The sequence below is a fragment of the Ceratosolen solmsi genome, unplaced genomic scaffold (assembly GCF_000503995.2).
Source record: "Ceratosolen solmsi marchali unplaced genomic scaffold, CerSol_1.0 scaffold13, whole genome shotgun sequence".
Lineage (NCBI taxonomy): Eukaryota > Metazoa > Arthropoda > Insecta > Hymenoptera > Agaonidae > Ceratosolen > Ceratosolen solmsi.
Window position 1 is genome coordinate 8,249,371 of NW_011948418.1, and position 19,349 is coordinate 8,268,719.

Here is a 19,349-nt window from a genome sequence, read left to right on the forward strand (position 1 = left end):
AGGTGGGGGGGGGGGATGCAGGTACGTTATGATGCCTAGTCGCGTTGTCGATTGGCCGCGTATTGAAAATAGGGCTGCGCCATTTATCGGCTCTTAACGATTTAATCTTGCAAGTACGGGACGGTTATGCATATCTTGCGATTGAGTAGGTGCGGATGTGTGCCGGTGCTTATGGATTATATGTGCTCACAAAATCAGATATTAATAATGCATGTCTTATTGGATCATAATTAGCATTTTATCGTTATTTAATGCGTATGACGAGTAACGGCTCAACTCTCGTTGAAGATTGATAATGAATGGTGACTGATAGAATGAACATCTGGGCGAGAAAGGATTTGAATGTGGCATTGAAACGGTATAAGAGTTAAAATAATTTTTTTTCAGTGGTCCTGTCGCGTAAGAGGAAAAGTATTTCGATTATGCAGCGTATAACGGAGCACAAGTAAAAACACTTACATACACTGCTTTACTACATTTATCCTGCATATAATAAAATCATACGAGGTCCGGCTTTAAGCGATATACATACCAGTTGGCTTCATTTTAAGAAAAAAGATTGAGAAAATATGCATATTTCATATGTATTTCGTATTATAATAATAATAATAATGATTGCAAACTATTAATCTAAATCTAATGAGATCATTCCGCATTGCTAAATTTGTCCTTGCTGATATGAAATTGACGCGTTCAAACTTTATACATCTGCACTTTCAGAATAAGAGTGTTGTTACATTGATATTTACGATTTGCGCACGTTGTACATTTTTATTTAGCTATTGCGTTACGTGCTCCAAAAGCAGATTTCTCGTAAATGAAAAAGCACTCTTTTGACCAAGTAGGGCTTTTTTTTTTTTTTTTTTTTTTTTTTTTTTTTTTTTTTTTTTTTTTTTTTTTTTTTTTTAACGGATGAAAAACAAAAATCTATTATCCAATATACTTTTCATATTTAATTCTGCTAGTAATCATGAGAAATAACTTATCATAATAGATAATAGATGTCTAATTTTGTGATTTTTCTAACTGAATAAAAATTAATGCTTAATACAAAAGAAAAGTGGAAATCGAACGTACGTTCTATAGAATTTAAGTAAACGTGAAAAAACTACTATTTCAGTAAGTGGGGAATCGATCGTAGGCTTCTTTCTTTGATCGGGATTGATGCTCTTGGTAAGCTTATTGCAAGTAATTTCACATCTTCATTTGTGTAGGCAAAAACTTTTAAAAATATCTTCAAAGACTGATTGAAAGATGAAATGGATGGAAGAACTCCATGTTAGTCGTGTAGTCGTGGATTTATAATGCAGATAGTGCATTCTAGTGAAATTTTTCAAATGCAACAAACATTCGCATCTAGACGTTTAAAAGTTAATTTAACAAATAAGTGCGTGTTACCTACGTACGCACGCACGCACACACATTGATTTTAATTTTGATTATAAAATATATGATGTATATCACAACGTGCTTGTTAGAAGTTTGCCCTTAATCTTTACACTTGACACTTACCAACACTAGGGCATTGTAATTTATTGGGTAAAAAAATAGGCTACCAGGTAAATATGTGAATTAAATGGATTAGGAACTAGTCCCAAGGATATAAGACACGCCATTTGGCCGAGTTTCGCCACTCTCTTTCTCGTCCCTCATTCTGGAAATGTAAACGAGCTCAAAGCGAGCAATGACTCGGGCGTTGATTTAATAAACGCGATATAACACACTTGGTCCGTTCATTCGTCACTCTCCCTCCAGCCGAGATCGACCGAGCGCCCAAGATCAATGTCGATTATCCATTAGACGCGAATGTAATGCGATAAAGCCAATTGCGACGGCGCGTGACGACTTGTACTATCATTATTGCGCTTTTCACTTGAGCGCAATTTCGTTTTCCTTTTTATCTATCATTGAAAATGCATCGTAGATCTAATCTTTATAGTAATCGCGGTTGTGCCGTTCGAGAATTTGTTTTGTTTTGTTTTTTTGTTTTTCTTTTTTTGTTTTTTTGTTTTTTTGTTTTTTTTTTTGTTTTTTGTTTTTTTTGACACTTATTGTAAATTCGGCTTAGAGCAGGATGTCATGATTATTGAAATTAGGCTGCAGGACGTCGATTAGATCGTGGACCATTTAAATTATATTTGTGATCGCTTAAACACTCGTATTCATTATTTATGCATACGAAATTTAAAGAATTTTGATTTACTTCTCAATTCTTCCAGATGGCAATGATAAGAATGGAAATAAGAATTTTCCAAACTTACAATCAAATTAATTTGTCACTGTCCAGAATATCTAATGCCCGAACGCGATGGTAATTCATACTATCAATAGTAAGCGCATGCCCGAAATTTCAATACATTCGACCTACGTATCTTACACTTTTGTACAAGCACGTCTAGCTACTCTTGGCTACTTCCTCTACGTGCACACATATACCATAAATCACAGTTAATTAAAATCCGGGGCCCTTTAAATATTGTATTACACGTGTCCTTAGCTACTTGTGACAGTGCGAACGACGTTTTGGTCTGTCGAAATAACTTTCGATAGCGTGACATCACGACGACAAAAAAAAAAAATATATATATATATATTTTTTTTCCAAAAATTGTGCCAAATTATCGCGCTCCATTTGAAAACATATTCTCTACATTTTTAAAGCTTTATATTTTTAACATGTCCGTTACGTAATGTAGATTTGTAGCTATTTTTCTATATTTTCAAAATGTTATGCTCTTTACAGTATTATATGGATTAAGTGAGTTGTACATATAATGCTCTTATTTACATTTGTTCATTTTAGTGTAAGAATTATAAGTAAGAATTAAAGAGATTATAAAATTATGGGAGAACAAAATTTTGTAATTTTGAAATTAGTAAAAAGACTGGTATCGATAAAGAATTTAACCCTTTAAAAATATATTATTGTTACGTTTTGAATGATTTCTACAAATTTCGTGCTTGTGCGTATTATGTTTTTTTTTCCCCATTAATTCACTTTATCTATAATATGTATAATAAATATTGACTTCTCAGAATTTAATAATAAATTTACTTTGCAGCATAACAAAACATTTTTCAAGCGCCTATTTCACATTATTAAGAAAGATTAAAAATTCTGCTACAACAATTATTATTTCTTATTTTATTAAGACTGCGCTACAGCCTTGAGGTTCTCGTTCCGATAAATATAAACATATCGTGTGCGTGCAGTCGCTATTATAAACAATAAAAGAGTAGAATCTCCGAGCGTACTATTTCCGCAAACATTGTCACATGAAATGCACGCATATTATTATGATGAAATTCACTGCCACTTTCATTACTGATATTAAATCATTCTACATTTCACATTATTCGTATATCACGTTATATTTCGTTTTCATTGAGTTATGGTAATCGCCACAATTAATACACTTCATCAATCGATTGATTATTTTTATTATGATTGGAAATAATGAGTGCAGCGTGTCTTTAATTCAATAATGTTCTACATTTAGATTATAAAATGGAATGAAATATTTATGTAAATGAAACGTCAATATTCTTATTATATATTTGGCTGTACGAAACAAAATACAGTTATTTTTTAGTACTTTACGTGAATAAAAAGAAAAACAAAAACAAAAACAACAACAAAAAAAAGAAAATTTATTGAAACATATATAGGTATTATCAGTTACGACAGCGTTAATTTTATTATAAATTTTTCTATGCAACCCAAAGAAACGCAGTTCTAAAGAATTGTCAATATTTAAATTATTTAAAATTATTATAGCATTATTTGTGTTTACAACATTTACACACTTTTTTTTGCAGTATATAACATAAGCAGTACTTAATATTTATATGAATATTGCAAAATTAATAATAATTTGAATAAATAATGAAAACTATAGTATACTTGAGCAATGTGTTTGCATAATATAGAAAATTATTTTGAATTCAAGGCATATAGTGTATGTGTTAAGCTACGTTTGAGTAAAGCTCCGGTCCGAGCTTCTGTATTAAAATTATTTGACAAGAGATAGGAATAGAGAGAGAGAGAGAGAGAGAGAGAGAGAGAGAGAGAGAGAAGAGGGACAAATTAATTTTCCACTCTTAGACCTCGACCTATTAGGTTCTTTTTTGCTTTGTCTCAGACTAAACTACCGACCGTCAAAATTGAGCTTACATTTCATTTACTTATGATGTCCGATTTTTCTGTGACTCGCAAACATAATTATCGTTAATTTTTTCATTCTACTCATACGCTTGTAATTAAGGATGTAATAAAGCAATGAAAACAGTGCATTACGGATCATCGTGATGAATTATTAAATTGTTGATTGTCATTTAGTATTATCAAATCTTAGTTGGATTATTTTTTATTTTAACAAAGGTATATTTCTTTATAATAAAATAGAATAATAATTCATGACTTACTAAGACTTATTAGATTAATTATGCAAAGTTTTTAAGAATGTGCACAGAAAGATAAGCAATTTTAGCAATGACCTATTTAATTCATTCTGTACTACTAATAGATTTTGTACCTACAACTTTCAGTTTAGAATGAAATTATGAATAATAATACCGGAATTCATTTTGAGAGATTTAACGGGTAAATATTTATTTTACATAAATAGTGGTACTTAAACATTGTACAGTCTTCCTCACATTACTTATTAATTATATTATGCAAAATATATCAGTAACTAATAGCCAATGAAATGTAAAAAAATTTTAAAAATAAAACTTAGCATAATCACGCTTTTAAAGAATTTTTACGTGACATAAAATATTACAATAATTTAATATATATTATTGAAAAAAAAAGTTGCTTTAATGTAATGTAACGTATACATAATCAGATATTTCATGTATTTTCAGTTAGCATATGTAATTATTAGCATTACAAAAGGTATTACTTTTATCAAATATTCGAACGATAATACATTTATCTACGAGATAGCAAGATTTGATTATTCAAGTACTTTTTTGTCGTACTTTGTTATTACAATTTTGTTCGAAATGGACTCGGCTTAGTCGATAGAAGGAAAATCTGCTGGACAAATAATTTTCTATGTAGACGATAAATAATAATTATATTATAAAAAATGAAGATGTTTTTAAATTAGAGTAATGTTAATACTAACATTTATTTTTTATTAAAATTGAATTTTGCGATTTCAACTTCCAAGCTACAATTGTCATCTTTAATAATCCGAAAGGCACGTGTCTCCAATATAAATTTTGAATCGAGTAATAAAGCGTAGGCGATGGTAATTATTAACCATCGCGTGGTGAACGCAGAGAAGCTTGGAAATGTAAAGAAAATTAACTTAACTTACAAGAAAAAAACATGTCGTGACCATCGATTGATTAAATGCGTTTTGAAAAGAGCCTCACCTTTAGGATAAAAGAACATTAAGAAATTCGTGGACTCGCTAGTCTCATTTAATTTAACAATATAAATCATCATCTAATTTGTTGAACTTTTCACCAGTATATTGCTACTTACTGTCGTTAGAAAATTTTATGAGAATTTATTGTTTGAATAAGGCTTTTTTTACTCACCAATGCCTCTCATTTATCTTGAAAAAGAAAATCATGAAATTCAAATGTGTTGCCATGCATATAAAGAATAGTCTCTCGTTCCATAAAGTTGCATATAATACAATAAATAAAAAATATAAATATTTATAAAACTATGAGATTAACAAACTCAATTTATTATAATTTGACTCAATAAAATGGCATTTTATCGATTCCTTACTTTTTCTCTTCAACTTCTTGTACTGAGTGCATACATTTTTTTTTTAAATTTTATTTATTTATTTTCTTTTCTTTTTAACATAATAAACAATTTTATTATTATACTCTTACAATTGACGTAATAAGAGTATATCAGTATTTTAAAACATGATTAAGTAATACTTGATAAAAGAATATTGACGAGGCATACTTGGAAAATAGTGATATTGCTGAATCATTGATTTTCTTCTACTATTTTCAACAAAATGAGCAATACTAATATCGACACTTTTAAAAGTTCTGCTAAAAAAAAAGAGTTACACATTTAAAATATTGAATATCGAATGAAAGATCGATAGTAAGTGAATCGGAATCTTCGAAGAGATATTATAATCAAATTCGTTGAATAAGATCGTATAAAATTAAATAGTCATACGAGAGAGAGAGAGAGAGAGAGAGAGAGAGAGAGAGAGAGAGCCATTTTCTAATAATTACGCTTATACAAGCAAATAATCAACGAGCGTTGTTTTCGCAAAAAAATTAACACTCATTGGCGTTTCGCATCTGCTAATAAAAAAAAAATCTTGTAACCTTAGGATCGTGGCAACTGCCTGGGCGCGTATTTATCGTCACATCTTGAGATTGAACAAAATAAAAAAAGAGTGGTAAAACGAAGTCAGTCGGCAAAAGGTCGATTAAACATGTGTCGGAGAAATGGCCGCTATTCTTATCCCAAACAAAAGCTCGTTTAACCACGCGCAAACGTTTAGTAATCATAGCGGACTAGCTGCTCAGTTCGAAGCGGCAAGATCCAAAGTCCTCTCCCGCCCCTACTAACGCAATAGCGTCTCACTCTGATATGGTGGGGGGGGGGGGTCCGCCGATAAGAGGGTTACTGCCCAAGTCGATCCCCGGAACTTGCGTTTCTCTCATTCTTGAGTTACGTCGCTGGCTCGCTTACAATTGAAGAAGCACGAGTAATGAGCGGCCAGGTGTGGTTTCATCTTTCGCGTCGAATAAATTCGCAAGTATTACCGATGTAATCTCATAGTGAATTTGAACCACGGAACGCAAAGTCGTAATGGAGCGTTCGATATGTACGACTCCGTATTTCAGCCGCGTATTTTGTTTCGTACGTCTCTTTGATTGGCTATGAAACGTGTAAGTTGAATAGGCTATTTTGCCTTACCAAAGCTTGTAATGCGCGAAAAGGATATGGAATGAGCTTTTGTGCCGTGAAAACTCCAGTTTTGATATTGTTTGCTTTGTGCTCAACATGACTTATTTAATGTTGAAAAGATATGATGATAAATTGTTATATAACTGGATAGCTAATGACTCGATTAATCGAAAGCTGCGTAAACTTTAAATTGCGCAACTAATAATTAAAATCACTTATAATTGAAATAATAAATTTTTGTCAATTTGTCTATTCTTTAACTTTCATCTTTCCATCTATAAATCTCTAACGATTAATATTGTACAAATCTTTCAGATTTCCTATCAAGTATTTTATTTCTTCTGAATATAAAACTCTGCTCAAATAATCGCTTAACTAATCATTGACTTTATTGTGGATCTACGAATTTATGATAATAATTATTGTATTGTTAATGATACTTAACCACCTGATATTATTCGATAAAATGTAAAGACAGAAATAAATTGAAAATTTTTATCTTTGAAATGTAATAATATTCTGTGTCCATTAAGTTCGACTACAATATGATTTTCATATCTAGTTGTAACATACAGGAATATCGAGCTTACATGTGACATTACTCTATTACATGTATTTTAATAATTCTCTCTCTCTCTCTCTCTCTCTTTTTTTTTTTTTTTTTTTTTTTTATAATGTATTGAATAATATATTTTATTAATGACACATTTTTCTAATAAATAAAGTCTAAAAGTTTTAGACAAATAACAGTAATATTATGGAAATGGAATAGTTAAATGCTTTATAATTGGTCTAAAAAAAAAAAAATACAATTTTTCTAATTTTATACGCGATATTGGAAAGAATTTTCTGACCAATCGATATGCATTATTTTTAAATTATTGACGCGTTTCTTTTTTACCATAAAAATCTATATGTAATCGTATATGTGAAAAGCAATTAAATAAGATAAATCGTAGGCTAAATTATTGATCGCTGTAAAGCCACGGAGATAATGGTTTTGTGAAATAATCGGCATTAATGGAATACGCTCTGTCGTGTGCCTCTTACATAATTGGAGCAATTTTTTTCCGACCATCACGAATGACACGGCACACTTTTCACAGGCAGCACTTAACGACTCGAGCCCCCGCGTTTCTCAATTCTTGCGTAATAATACGATGTTCACCGCCGCCAACACACCGAGATGCAAGCGATATTCAAGGTCATGTAGACTTCGATCTCATCGCTCGTTTGCCTTAATAATGATTTCTCGAGATTTTCTTTATCGTGCGATTTGAGGAACAAGATTACACGATCGTCCAATTACCTTTTACGATTATAAGAAATAGTAAATACAACATCTCACAAAATGATGTGATAAGCGAGTGTAACAGATGCAACAGATCCACGTGGGCTTACTACATTTCTTCTTTTTTTTACCTACGCTGGCTATTTGACGTTCTAAAGATTAAACTGATAGAGTAAAAACGACCAAGTTAAATCATTCGAGGAAAAAATCTCTTGTCCAAACTCTACAATTATTGTCGAATCGTCGTTTATTCCGGTATAATTCATATTCACATTATTGATATTTGAAATGCAATGCAATAATTATTAACTTTAGAGACAAAACGTCGAAAATATGTTAAAATGAGATGATTCTTTTATCAGCGGTACGTAAGCATTTAATTTTGACAGTTTCAGATGGTAAAAATTATTAATAATAAAGTATTTTTGTGTGAAATTTTCTCACATTTCTCTATTGTTGAAATAGATTTTGTATTCGTCACGAGTGCTACTCGTTTCAAAAGAATAATCTTTCAATGAATAATTATCACGTTCTTTGTGCACTTGGAGTTTTCGTTTATAAGACTTGTATTGATTGATTTTGCATTCTCGTTACGAATATATATATATATATATATATATATATATATATATATATACGTTTTCCAATCAGAATAATTGAAAAAAAAGAATGAAATATTGCAGATGTCAAATGGGAGATAATACAACATAAAATGTTTTAAGGAAAATTTCTCTTGAAATAAAAATTATTTATAAAATAACATAATAGCAGTGTTTACTTTTAATTTCTTTTAACTTAATTTCAAATGCATTGTATGATCCGACATTTTTTTACACTAGACAATCAGTAAAACTGCACGATTACATTTCAATTGAAGAAACGAATGTTATGTAAATACAAAGTTTTTACATTTAAAAATAGTAGCAATAAATTCTAATGGCACGTATAATCGTATAGATCCTGAACTATGTTTTAAACAATGATTATCAAACCAATAATGCGAATCTAACATTTGCGAATAAGGGTATTCGAGATGATATTAAATAATTTCACTTTAGGCTGAGTTTAATAACGCTATATCCCCATCAAACGTTTCAACATGACGTAAACCCAAAGAATGTCTGCAATACTCGTGAATTATTATGTTAAGTGGCGTTAGAAGCTAAATAGACAAGCGCACTCGCTCGCCCCACATTAACAAACGATAATACATTGCGCTAGTGTAAATAAAAGTCTATAATGACGTAAAGGATACCGAAGCTCAAAGTATATAATAAATAAGTCGATAAAGTATTATCTAATTTCCGCGAAGCTATAACGCAATAAGTAAATTAAGAGATCTCGCGTGAAGTGAAGAATTTTCAAAGCAAAATTTTAAACCCATTGCTATTTTTTGAATTTGCAGAAATTGAGCAGCGGCGTGGGAATTCGCTCGCTCAGCGATGCCTCGGTCGACTTAAAAAAAATCATAGCCGATAAGATACCGAAGGAGCAAGAGCGCATCAAGGCTTTCCGTAAGAGTCACGGCTCGAAGAAGGTCGGTGACATCACCGTCGACATGGTAAGGAAGCTGAATTTATGCACATAATTACGTCTTTATTAATGTTGCGCTTTGATATTAATGATAATGGGAGTGTAATGTACTTCTCGATGAATATTTATAAAGTTGTTAAAAGAGCTTGTAATATTTGGCAAATGATTTTTGATATGATATAATATTTAATATGGGAAAGGAATTTTTGATGGTGGTATATATAATACAACAGACGCAGCTCAGAATTTCCACTCATGTTTATTTATCTGGCAATCTTCGCGTAATGTAAATTTATTTCAACGATAACTCTATCTAGTTTTATTTTTAAACCTTTCACGCGGGACAGGATATCTTATTAATAAATTTATTGTGTCGTTCGACGTATACTTATTTATTGCTGTTAAATTGCGACAAGTACTGTCATAAAAAAAAAAAAAAAAAAAAAAAAAAATTATAGTTAGAATATAATCAATGAGACAAATAAACTTTGCATAGATTTATATTTTAATAGAATCGTAGCTTAATGTGGAGTGAAAATTCAAAGTTTCTAATATCTGTATTTTAGTAATTATTTACGTCTGATTAATTATGGTGTATCAAACTATTTCACTGAGTTATCTATAATAAAAGCTACTCTCCATTATTTGAAAAGTAATTATTAATAAAGTATCGTATATTTGTAAAGTTCTTACTAAGAATCGATCGATACTCGGACGCGTCGAAATGGGACAAAGAGAAAACGGGAAAAGCAAACTAGAGAAAATGCAATAAACAATGAATTATCGCAATGCACCGTCTGGCACGACTCTTCTTCGCTTCCCTTGAATATATCGCAAGGGTCTGCCAATTCGAAGGACTCGCTCCTTGTGCAACAAGACTCGCAGTCACCTACTTTATCAACCATCGTGCATAGCCAGGCACGCAATACTCGGCAATGAATGGCTTACAAGGACGAAACTTTTTTTACCATCGCCGATGATTTCCGCGACCGTTTTTCGCTGCCTGACCGCGATAATGACCCGGTCAGCGCCCGTCGCCAGCGTTATTTTTCGCTTTTTACGGGGCCATCGATCCCGTGGCTCTTCTGCACCGAGAGATTCGTGTCAGCGGGTCGTAAACGAAGGGTCACAACGGCAACTTTCTTTTAATTAGAACTTTCATGAACGACGCGAGTCGAGTTTCAGGGATTATTAACGACGATATATGGACACTGGCCAGGTCAGTCTTTATAATCTCAGCTTCAGTTGCATTCGATTTTATATCGATACAGATTGCAATTTTATAAATTGCGATACGATTAAGGAAAGTTGAATAATAATAATAATACTGTTTAAATATCATAATTTTGCTTGTCACTGTACATTATTATTCTATTCTTACTATTCCATTCTTATTATTCTATTGACTTTCAATTACTCGTCATTATGGCATATTTTAAAAGTCAACCAGAGAAATAATTATAGTTTTGATAATAGGAAGAAATATCCTCTGCTATATTGCTATTACGAAGTTACAGAAAACTAATCGTACGATTAATAATTTGGAAATTTCCATTTCTTGATAAACAACGATATGTTATAGAAATAAGTCGAATTATGTATATAATAACTTTATTCAAGCGAGATAAAATTTCACTCGAGTTTCAAAATATAAATCATAAACAACTATGACTAGATTTTTTTTAAAATATTTTTTGCCATTCTTTAAATTCATATGTTTATAAAATTTACTGATCTTGTCGCGGAGGGGGCTTATTTACTTATAAACATAAGTAAATCGAAATATATAAGAATATTAATATTGACTATAATTAACTATTATAATCAATCGAACATTTTTTATATTTACTCCAATCGTATGATTAGTGGCTTAAAATTAATTTCATTTCATTAAATATGAATATTGCGCAGATGTACGGTGGCATGCGAGGCATTAAGGGTCTCGTATGGGAGCCCTCTGTCCTTGACCCCGAGGAGGGTATCCGCTTCCGGGGCTTGTCCATACCGGAGTGCCAGAAGCTCTTGCCGAAGGCCACGAACGGCACGGAGCCTCTGCCGGAGGGTCTGTTCTGGTTGCTCTTAACCGGCGATGTGCCCAAGGACGCCCAAGTGAAGGCCATTTCCGAGGAGTGGGCTTCTCGTAGCGCATTGCCAGTTCATGTTACCAAAGCTCTCAATAACTTCCCCAAGACGCTTCACCCGATGAGTCAATTCTCCGCAGCTATTACCATCCTCAACAGCGAGAGCGAATTCGTCAAAGCTTACAGTTCCGGGGTGCACAAGTCCAAATACTGGGAGACCACCTACGAGGATACGATGAACCTCATCGCCAAGCTGCCTGTCGTCGCTGCAACCATCTACAGGTTAGCCCACTCAATCTCACAGCCACCTTGCCCTTATCTCTTATACCTCGTATCTCTTCATAAACTGCCCGTCTGGCACGAGTATATTTTCTCTACACGAATTGTGAAAAACTATCGCTAATTATTTTTAACAAATCGGCTACTTGAAACTCGGAGAATCGAACTGCGTATTCTCGGAGAAATGAAACGTATGTTATGGAACGAGCGACAACGAGTTTCACGGCGGTACTCGCTGTTACTGTCCGCAATAATGTTATTTAACCCAATATTAATTATTAAATAGCGACGATTACAATGCATTTATTTTCGCATAATTATTAAATATTTCATTTAATGAATATTTGTTAAAAGAGGCTTTTTTTATTAATAAAATTTTATTTTTCGTAATTATTTAGATTAGTAAATAGTAAAGGCGAACATTTTTCATTACGTGATCATTCAAAACAATTCCCATGCATAATCGATGTTTATTAACACTGTTATTTTATTCAATTAGTATTTCTTTTTATAATTGGATACGATGTCTAAGACAACTTATACATTAATGTAAGATCAAAAATTTGATCCTGCAAATGATAATGTAGATTCATTCGATTCCTTTATTAATTATAAATTCGCGCGCTATTATTGTTCATTACTTGCCACATTTAGTCATTGTGGCTTGTAAACATTTCTTTTAATTTTAAAATAAAATTCAATGGAAAAAGTTATCGATCACATCTAAATATTTTTACTGTTTCGCAAAGACTATACAATTATAAGATATTTAAATGTTTAGTCTCTTATATTTATTGTCTTTCATTGTTGAATATTGAACGGTTGAATGTCGACGTATGAACTATAAAGTATGTTTCTTTAAATAGTATTTTGTGTTTTTATAATTTTTCAAGAACGATTTTTGAAGAAGTGGAAGCTTATTGAATAAAGAATTGTTGGAAGCTTCCGTGCCCGTATATTAGAATAATAAACAAACCTCTTGGATTTTAATAAATTTATGAAAAGAAAAAATATATGTTTATTGAGAATTAAAAGTAATAAGTAATTCGCAAAATCGGTTGTAGTGTTCTAAGCTTTGAAGGGATATTTTTGCGGTTGAAAATTTCTCGGAAGTTCACGCTATACATATCATAACATATAAAAAAAAAATATATATATATATATATATTTATTTATTTATTTATTTATTTATTTACATGTCAGTCTCATTCGACTGTTTTGAAGAAAGCAATAATGCGTAAAGTACGAGGCCTCTTAACTAGGACAGTACTACGTCTCTTTTTCATCTCTCTCTCTCTCTCTCTCTCTCTCTCTCTCTCTCTCTCTCTCTCTCTCTTTCTTGACTCCTATGAGTAAAAGGCGATGATAAAACAGATATCCTCACGTTGTACACCCACAGGAACATCTACAACGACGGAAAGGGTATCGGTTCGGTGGACGCAGGCAAGGACTGGTCCTTTAATTTCTCCACGATGCTCGGCTACGATGACCCGGACTTTATCGAGCTGATGCGTCTCTACTTAACCATCCACGCGGACCACGAGGGCGGCAACGTCTCGGCCCATACGACCCATCTCGTCGGTTCGGCCCTCTCTGACCCCTACCTCTCGTTCGCCGCGGGCATGAACGGTCTCGCCGGGCCTCTACATGGCCTCGCCAACCAGGAAGTGCTCGTCTGGTTGCAGAAGCTCCGCGGGGAGATCGGCGATAATCCCAGCGACGAGGAACTCAAGAACTTCATCTGGAAGACTCTCAAGAGCGGGCAAGTCGTGCCCGGGTACGGACACGCCGTGCTCAGGAAAACCGACCCGAGGTACACCTGCCAACGGGAATTCGCCCTTAAGCATCTGCCCGACGACTCCTTGTTTAAGGTAATCGTCTTCTTCTATCATTATAAACGCAGGACTTGTAAGATCACGAATAACGATCGGATTACCGACTCCCATTTTTTCTTTCATTCTTATCGCTCACTCACAGTTTATTATAAAATTTTATTTCATCATATTCTCCTTCATACTCCCCTCCCTCCCCTCATCGCCCACCAATTCAGCAAGCAAATATTTAAAACTCTCTTTTGTCATTAACGCATTGATGCTTTCTCTTGTCAAGTCCTGCGCCATATGTTTATGTGTTGTGGGCTGATTTTGCATGAAAATGTCCAGGACTTGAATGAATTTGAAACAATGACTTCCTCCACCGGCCCATGTGCAATAAAAATATTACGTCAGAAATTTTAACTAACGCTTTTCATAATAATCTGACCCATTCGACAATAATAGCCACAATCCGAAGAACGTTATTTGACGAATCATGATATTTCCAGCTGGTTTCGCAAGTGTACAAGGTGGTGCCGCCCATCCTCCTGGAGACGGGCAAGGTTAAGAACCCGTGGCCAAACGTGGACGCCCACTCTGGTGCTCTCCTTCAACACTACGGCATGAAGGAGATGAATTACTATACAGTACTATTCGGCGTATCGCGCGCCCTTGGTGTCCTTGCCAATCTCATCTGGGCCCGCGCTCTTGGCCTACCGATCGAGAGGCCCAAGTCCTTGAGCACCGACCAACTTATAAAGTCCATCAATGTCTAAAGTGACCAACCGACCAGTCCTCCCCATCCCATTTTCCTCCCACGAAAAAATTAACGAAACTTGAAATCCTTCCGCCGCTGATGAAACACCTTCGACAAAAGTCGTAGCGAGCGAACGCGTTTCTCATCCTCTTGACCGTAGGCCGAGGAAATTTCTTATCTGTTCCTCATAATTGACGCAAGTGGTATTTATTTTTCATTATGCGTTCTGTGCTTTCTTGGTATCAAAGAAGTGCGACGTTACCGAGAGCAAGATGACAGACAAGGAAATAATTATAAAAAACAAAAAACAAGCAAAAAATCCAAAAAGCAAGATGGCGAGAGTGACAGATGGAGGGAGGAAGAGAGAGAGAGAGAGAGAGAGATAGCGAGAGAGAAACAAACAAACAAACAAACAAACAAACAAACAAACAAGACAGAGAATGTGTACGTGAGTGAGTGGATGGTGGGATGGCAGTAATAGCAATACCAGCAGAATCAGCACAATCAGCACAATCAGCAGCAGCAGCAATTAAATCAGAATCGACATAAGCAGCACCAACAGTGAGCAGGTTTAACTGTTTAATGGGTCGACAATGTGAAATTCTTTTTTCCTCGGAGAGATTGTTGGACGGGTGCGAGTGAGAGCTTAGTAGAGACGAGCGAAATGACGTGGATGAGAAGGACGGAGAACGCAGATGAAAGTGAACGATAACGTCACGATGGATCGAGCGTGGATAGCGATAGGAAGTTTATAACGGCGGTGATAATCTCAATAAGAAAAAAAAAACAGAAAAATAAGAAAACGAGTGGCTGGCGTTATTCGGACGCCGGCGGACGCTTAGCGAGCCAAAACCAAGCGGTAGACAACAAAGTATATTTATATTATAAATAAATATATCCGAAGGATAACCTTACGCCTAGACAATATTGTGTGACTAGTATTAGTTGAGCGACCCATATAATCGCGTCACACATTTATAATTATTCATAGGAATTTAAATAACTATCAATACTATCGGCGATTGATTGAACAAGCAAAATCGAATGTATATTTTATTTGTCGAAACTAATAAAAAGTCTCTCCAACACAAAAGCAATATATAAGTAGACGCCGAGATTCGCAAAAAAAAAAAAAAAAAAAAAAACCATTACCTGGGCGCTATTATTAGAGCAATACGCGTCTGCCAAATTCTGTTGCATCCGCCACCCGAAGGAACTATTATCTCGTCGATCCAATCAATTTATATCAATTTAAATCTCTACTTTATTGTCGAGTAGTTGTTATTTTTTTATGTTTTTAATCAGCAATGATACAGTTGCAGCAATCAATATACACCGTTCGCCCTTATTTCAACCTCTCCGACGACGTATTTGAAATTCGATTTGTTTTAATGTAAATTATTGATTTTGGAAATGATGTAGAATGAATTGATGGTGGATCCATCAATAATAAGTATGAATGCGTGTGTGCTAAGCTTATTTATAATAAAAAATAAAAAAAATGAAACAAATAAATAAATAAATAGAAAAATTTTCAATCAGTATATCTTTGTTTTATTTGAATTACAATTTACAATCTTCGATGAAATTAGGGGGGTTGGGGGTTGGCATGGGTTGGGGGAAAGGAGAGGAGAAAGGGCTTCAGAAAAATGTTAAGGACGTGATTAATTTTCATTTTCATCTAATTAAACTGCCTTCTTTCATTCGTACCAGTTACAATTGGCAGAATATAAAATATTTAATTAATTAAGTTTATAGAAATATAATAATTTATCGATTACTGTAGTGGATACAATAAATTGAACGATGAGACAATGGCGTAAAAATGTAATTAGAAAACGAAAAATCTCATCAATACAGATCATGAAATGATCTTTTTCTCAATATGAGAAAATAATTGCCCATCATTTTTCATTCTTAAACAAGCTTGACAATACTTATTGAAACTTCGTCATTAACCTCTTAACATTGTTATTAAAAATTCGTTAAAATAATCCAATTGGAGTATTTCTATACCAATGCAAAATTAGCAATACATCTATCTATGCTTTAGTAGACCTGTCATATAAAATATTAATTTTCAAAGCTATTAACATTGACAGCGCATAATAAATCTAAGCATTCTTAAGAAAATTCTTTTACGAATAGTCTTCTTTCAATATACATTAACTATAATTATCGTTCAAGCGTATACTACAACTCTTAATTATGTAATTTTAAATTAAACAGCGTACTGTTAAGTTAATAATTTGTTAAAAAAAATATTACTTTGGAAATAAGATCGGTGAGATGATTATCTCGTCGCCGAGTCATTGTGTACAATCGAGCGATTAATGCTGGAAATTTTTAATTAGTTTTTGTATTTCTTGTCGTACGTTCTTGTCTTTTTGGTTAACCTTGTCGGGAAGTCTTACAAGATGCACTGCTCAGTTTCAATCGGTAATCAAGTTAACGCATAAACTACCAAGAATCCTTGGCTCTTTATTAACATTGGCATCGAGATGCCCAAATTTTTGCAGCAGCTTATCATCGTCATTCTCATCGTGCTAATATGAAAACTACTATATACACGAATGTGCTTATCCATACGATTGCATACGAAACTCAATACGACCCAATGTCTCTTCTTTGAAAATGCAAATGGAAACTTTTGAACCAACAACCTGCTATCAACGACGGTTCCAACAGACACCGCTACTCCAAAAACTGTTTGGAAAAAAGATGGAAATCTGCTAGTCGTTAAATTGCACGACTCTAGGAGCACTCACACTATAGCTCAAATCCATTATCGTAAGTGCACGAAAATCCTATATCCTACGTCATGTCTTCTTTAAGCGTCCAACGATCCATTCCAATCCTTGATACAACCTACAAATTAAAATTCGCAATACAGTGCACGACCGATAGCAATACAAGATGCGAAAGCTAGACTTACCCTTCGCCCGTCAAAGCGCAACAACTTTGTATGTGCCAGGGGTGCTTCTTTATCGACGTCAGATCTAGCTGCCTCGATATTTCGGTGGCAGACATGCTTCCCTTCAAATCCTGCTTATTAGCATAAACCAAAACAGACGCCTTGCTAAGCTCGTCCCGCTCCAACATCGAATACAACTCTTCCCTAATAACACCCAATCTCTCCCTATCCATACTGTCGATCACAACAATGATGAACTCCGTGTTAGTGTAATAGGTTGACCAAGCAGCTCGAAGGCTCTGTTGACCACCGAGGTCCCACATGATAAAGTGTATGTTCTTCCACACGACCTCCTCCACGTTCGAGCCAATAGTCGGCGATGTGTGCACCACCTCGTTCATTAAGAACTGATAAAGTATGGTCGTCTTGCCAGCATTGTCGAGGCCCACCATGACGATCTTGTGCTCTGCAAAAAGACAGGAGGATATTAGAGGATCGAGGCACAGAGGCTCGCTCTCACTCACCTTCGTTGCCGAACAAGCTCCAGAGCTTCGAGAACAAAAGGCCCATATTGCTGGCGCACCGAGGGCACTCGGTCACTGGAGCAGCGCGTCCACTACTGATCTACGAGCGATGGTCCAGCGCACGGAGTATCCCACATAGTCACGAGAAGGAGACGATCGCCTCGTGCCCGTAATGCATATCTCCACTTTGGACGTGCGCCAGCTCGCGGGTGCAGGGTGGGAGGGGAGGGGGAGGGCAGCGGGGGCAGCGGGGGCAGCCGTGGCTGTAACGACAGTGACAGGGAGGGGCAGCGACGACGGCTCCCGAGCTAATCTAATCAAACGGATTGCTCGTCGAGAACGACATGTTGCCTGCGCCTATCCCTACCCTCTACGCTCGGTACGTCGCTCATTGGCCGTCACGACCTCGGACGCCTCGATAACCATTTCGCCTCGCGCACCACGCTAACACACGAGTATTATACACGCTCTGCGCGGTATTATACGTGCCATACCGTGCGAGCGGTAAAAAAATCCTGGCCGTACGAGAAGTCTCCCCCGTATCGCCCAGGCTCGCGCGCGCATACGTTTTGCGAGTAAATTGTGAAGCGCATCAGCGAGCAGCTGAGCAGCGGCTTTTTTAAAGATCCGACAATGGCCCGATGGCCGTGTCGATGCCTTTACGAAAGCAACCAAGGCACAATCCTTCTTTAATATAAATTTCCTTCTCTCGAATTCTTCGATAAAAACGCTTTGCTGCTGCGATTTGCAATCAACTCCGCGGAATGACGCGGTGAAGACAAGCTGCGAGCATAGAACATCTTAGATTGCGTCAAATGGCCGAGGGCTGCATTTTGTGGCTGCAGTGTCATTGAGTTTAAATGTGCGATAATGAGCTCGTTGACAGTGATTGAATTTTCGACTTTTTCGAATGAACATTTTGCTTGCCGATAATAATAAGAAGTAGCTGCGAAGGAGGGAAATAATGAATGAAGGCGCTAATTGATTTTTAAAATGATGAAAAGCGATTGTTTCAATAATTCGATTGGATGAAATAGATTACACGCCAAACAATAATGCCATAATGTTCAAGAAAATAACAATATAGGAGCAATAAATTCATAATTAATGGTATATGGAAATTACGATACTTGCAAATGGTAAAATTAAAAAAATTTTCTCGCTGAATACTTGGCTTTGTAAATTGACCGGGGGTGTGGGGGAGGGGTGAGTCGGGTGGTGGGGAGGGGGGGAGGGGGGG

The 19,349-nt window shown here is 35.1% G+C and overlaps 2 protein-coding genes across 2 annotated transcripts in view; one reads left to right on the plus strand and one right to left on the minus strand.

Annotated features, from left to right (window-relative positions):
* kdn (citrate synthase) overlaps positions 1-14,972 on the plus strand; it is an 18,904-nt gene extending 3,932 nt beyond the window's left edge. Inside the window, exons 2-5 of the mRNA XM_011497072.1 lie at positions 9,613-9,768; positions 11,652-12,103; positions 13,500-13,971; positions 14,424-14,972. Of these exons, the coding sequence (XP_011495374.1) occupies positions 9,613-9,768; positions 11,652-12,103; positions 13,500-13,971; positions 14,424-14,690 (1,347 nt within the window). The 3' untranslated portion in view covers positions 14,691-14,972. The remainder of the gene's footprint in view (positions 1-9,612; positions 9,769-11,651; positions 12,104-13,499; positions 13,972-14,423) is intronic.
* A 1,296-nt stretch (positions 14,973-16,268) lies between these two features.
* Arl5 (ADP-ribosylation factor-like 5) lies at positions 16,269-18,324 on the minus strand. The gene is made up of 3 exons (XM_011497074.1): positions 18,110-18,324; positions 17,607-18,051; positions 16,269-17,539 (listed from the first exon to the last, which is right to left on the minus strand). Exons 1-3 carry the CDS (start codon positions 18,153-18,155, stop codon positions 17,491-17,493), a joined length of 540 nt encoding a protein of 179 aa, XP_011495376.1. The 5' UTR covers positions 18,156-18,324; the 3' UTR covers positions 16,269-17,490.
* Positions 18,325-19,349: the final 1,025 nt, after the last annotated feature.

Coding starts and splice junctions, on each gene's coding strand:
- Arl5 (XM_011497074.1), bottom strand. CDS start 18,155: ATGGGCCTTTTGTTCTCGAAGCTCTGGAGCTTGTTCGGCAACGAAG. Junction 18,052..18,109: donor GAGCTTGTTCGGCAACGAAG/GTGAGTGAGAGC, acceptor GTCTTTTTGCAG/AGCACAAGATCGTCATGGTG. Junction 17,540..17,606: donor TGCGCTTTGACGGGCGAAGG/GTAAGTCTAGCT, acceptor TTTAATTTGTAG/GTTGTATCAAGGATTGGAAT.